This window comes from Galeopterus variegatus, unplaced genomic scaffold (genome assembly GCF_000696425.1).
Source record: "Galeopterus variegatus unplaced genomic scaffold, G_variegatus-3.0.2 Scaffold2918, whole genome shotgun sequence".
NCBI lineage: Eukaryota > Metazoa > Chordata > Mammalia > Dermoptera > Cynocephalidae > Galeopterus > Galeopterus variegatus.
The window spans coordinates 39180-40705 of record NW_007729029.1 but is presented as its reverse complement, the minus strand read 5'-3'; the positions used below and the strand labels follow the sequence as shown (position 1 = coordinate 40705).

The following is a 1526-nucleotide window of genomic DNA, read 5'->3' as shown; positions in this document are numbered from 1 at the left end:
AACAACAACAATAAAACAGAACAAAACAGAACAGAGCACCTTCTTTCTTGGTTTTTAAGGTCCTCATTTTGTTTATTGGACTAGATTGTTGCTCATATGTGCCTTTTGATTTTTGAATGCTTTATGAACAAAATGGACAAATACGTATATTTAGATAGATCTTATTTTGTTGGTCATTGGTTCCCCACAGCTTTTCTCATGGGGGTTTTCCATAAACGCCATGATAGCAACATTGTAGTTACTCTGTATGTGGAAACTGACCTGGTCATTTTCTGTCTTTTCTGAATAGTTTGTCATCTCTGGATCTCTATCAATCATCACAGAGAAAAGGTCAACTAAGCCTTTGGTGAGTATTAGAACCATCATACACAACTTGATGGATTAAAATGAAAGTTACAAAGAACTCTTCAGGATCAGTCTCTCCACTTGGATAAAATAGAAACTAAGTTCCGGAGCAGCTATTTGTTAAGAGTTAGGAGCTGAGCCTGGATTCTCCATATCCCTGTCCAGAGCACATTTTTTCAACTACTCACTACACCGTAAATCAAAATCTTTACTCAAAGTATTGCATTATACTCTTGATCAGTGCCCAAGAGTCTATTACAGAAAAATTCTGCTTACTTATCTTGCCCTTTTAGTGGTAACTGACTTTCAGATTTAGGTCTTTGATGGCAAAGAAGCTGGCAGTGTTATAAAGAGGTGTATTTGTTGTGGATTCCTGTTTAAACGCATGTTAAAACCCTTGAGAAAACCTACTTAAAATGCTGTTTATGTGAGGAATTATCTCTCATTCTTTCATCTATCTCACCAAAAGTTAATACTTTTATTGCGTTTGAGCATAAATCCTTGAGTCCTAAAAGTTGTCATTAGTCATTTGTGTTAGATAAGAAAACAATATTACCAGTCTTTATCCTTCCAGGGAAAACTGAAATTGGAAATGGCAGGGAGAAGAAAGTTGGATTATATGGGAAAGCTTTTCTAATCTGTGCAGTTTCACTGAATCTTCAGTCAATCCTATATTTCTCGAAGGGTTGATATTAGAGGTTGTGTGTGAAAATGCCTTACAATGCAATAGCATATAATCTCATTTTGAAAGCTCTGGTTGCAAAAGTCTACTGAAGGCAGCAAGGAAGTGAGAGAGAGTGCTCAGGACAATGTTAAGAGCTCTCTTTCATCAGAATTTAGAGATGGTTATTTGAAACCCCTTACTAGACCCAAACCACTGGTTCAGTGTTTTCCAATAGATTACTTTGTGATGGTTAAAATGCACTGCATCTGTGCTGTCCGATATGGTAGCCACATATGGCTACTGATAACTTGATATGTGGCTAGTGCAACTGAGGAACTGGATTTTAAATTTTATTTAATTTCATTTTAAATATAAGCAGCCACGTGGCTAGTGACAACCATACTGAATAGCATAGTATAAGAATAATGGTTTTAGATTTCCAGGGAAGCATATAGGGAGGGCTCTTACTCTAGAGAAGAACAATCCTACAGTGAGTATGGAAGGAAGCTCAAAGATA

At 36.5% G+C, this 1526-nt stretch overlaps 1 protein-coding gene across 1 annotated transcript in view; it reads left to right on the top strand.

Annotated features, from left to right (window-relative positions):
* Nucleotides 1-1526, top strand: part of LOC103599349 (membrane-spanning 4-domains subfamily A member 6A-like) — a 13664-nt gene that overhangs the window by 6951 nt on the left and 5187 nt on the right. Inside the window, exon 3 of the mRNA XM_008583457.1 lies at nucleotides 290-346. Within this exon, the coding sequence (XP_008581679.1) occupies nucleotides 290-346 (57 nt within the window). The remainder of the gene's footprint in view (nucleotides 1-289; nucleotides 347-1526) is intronic.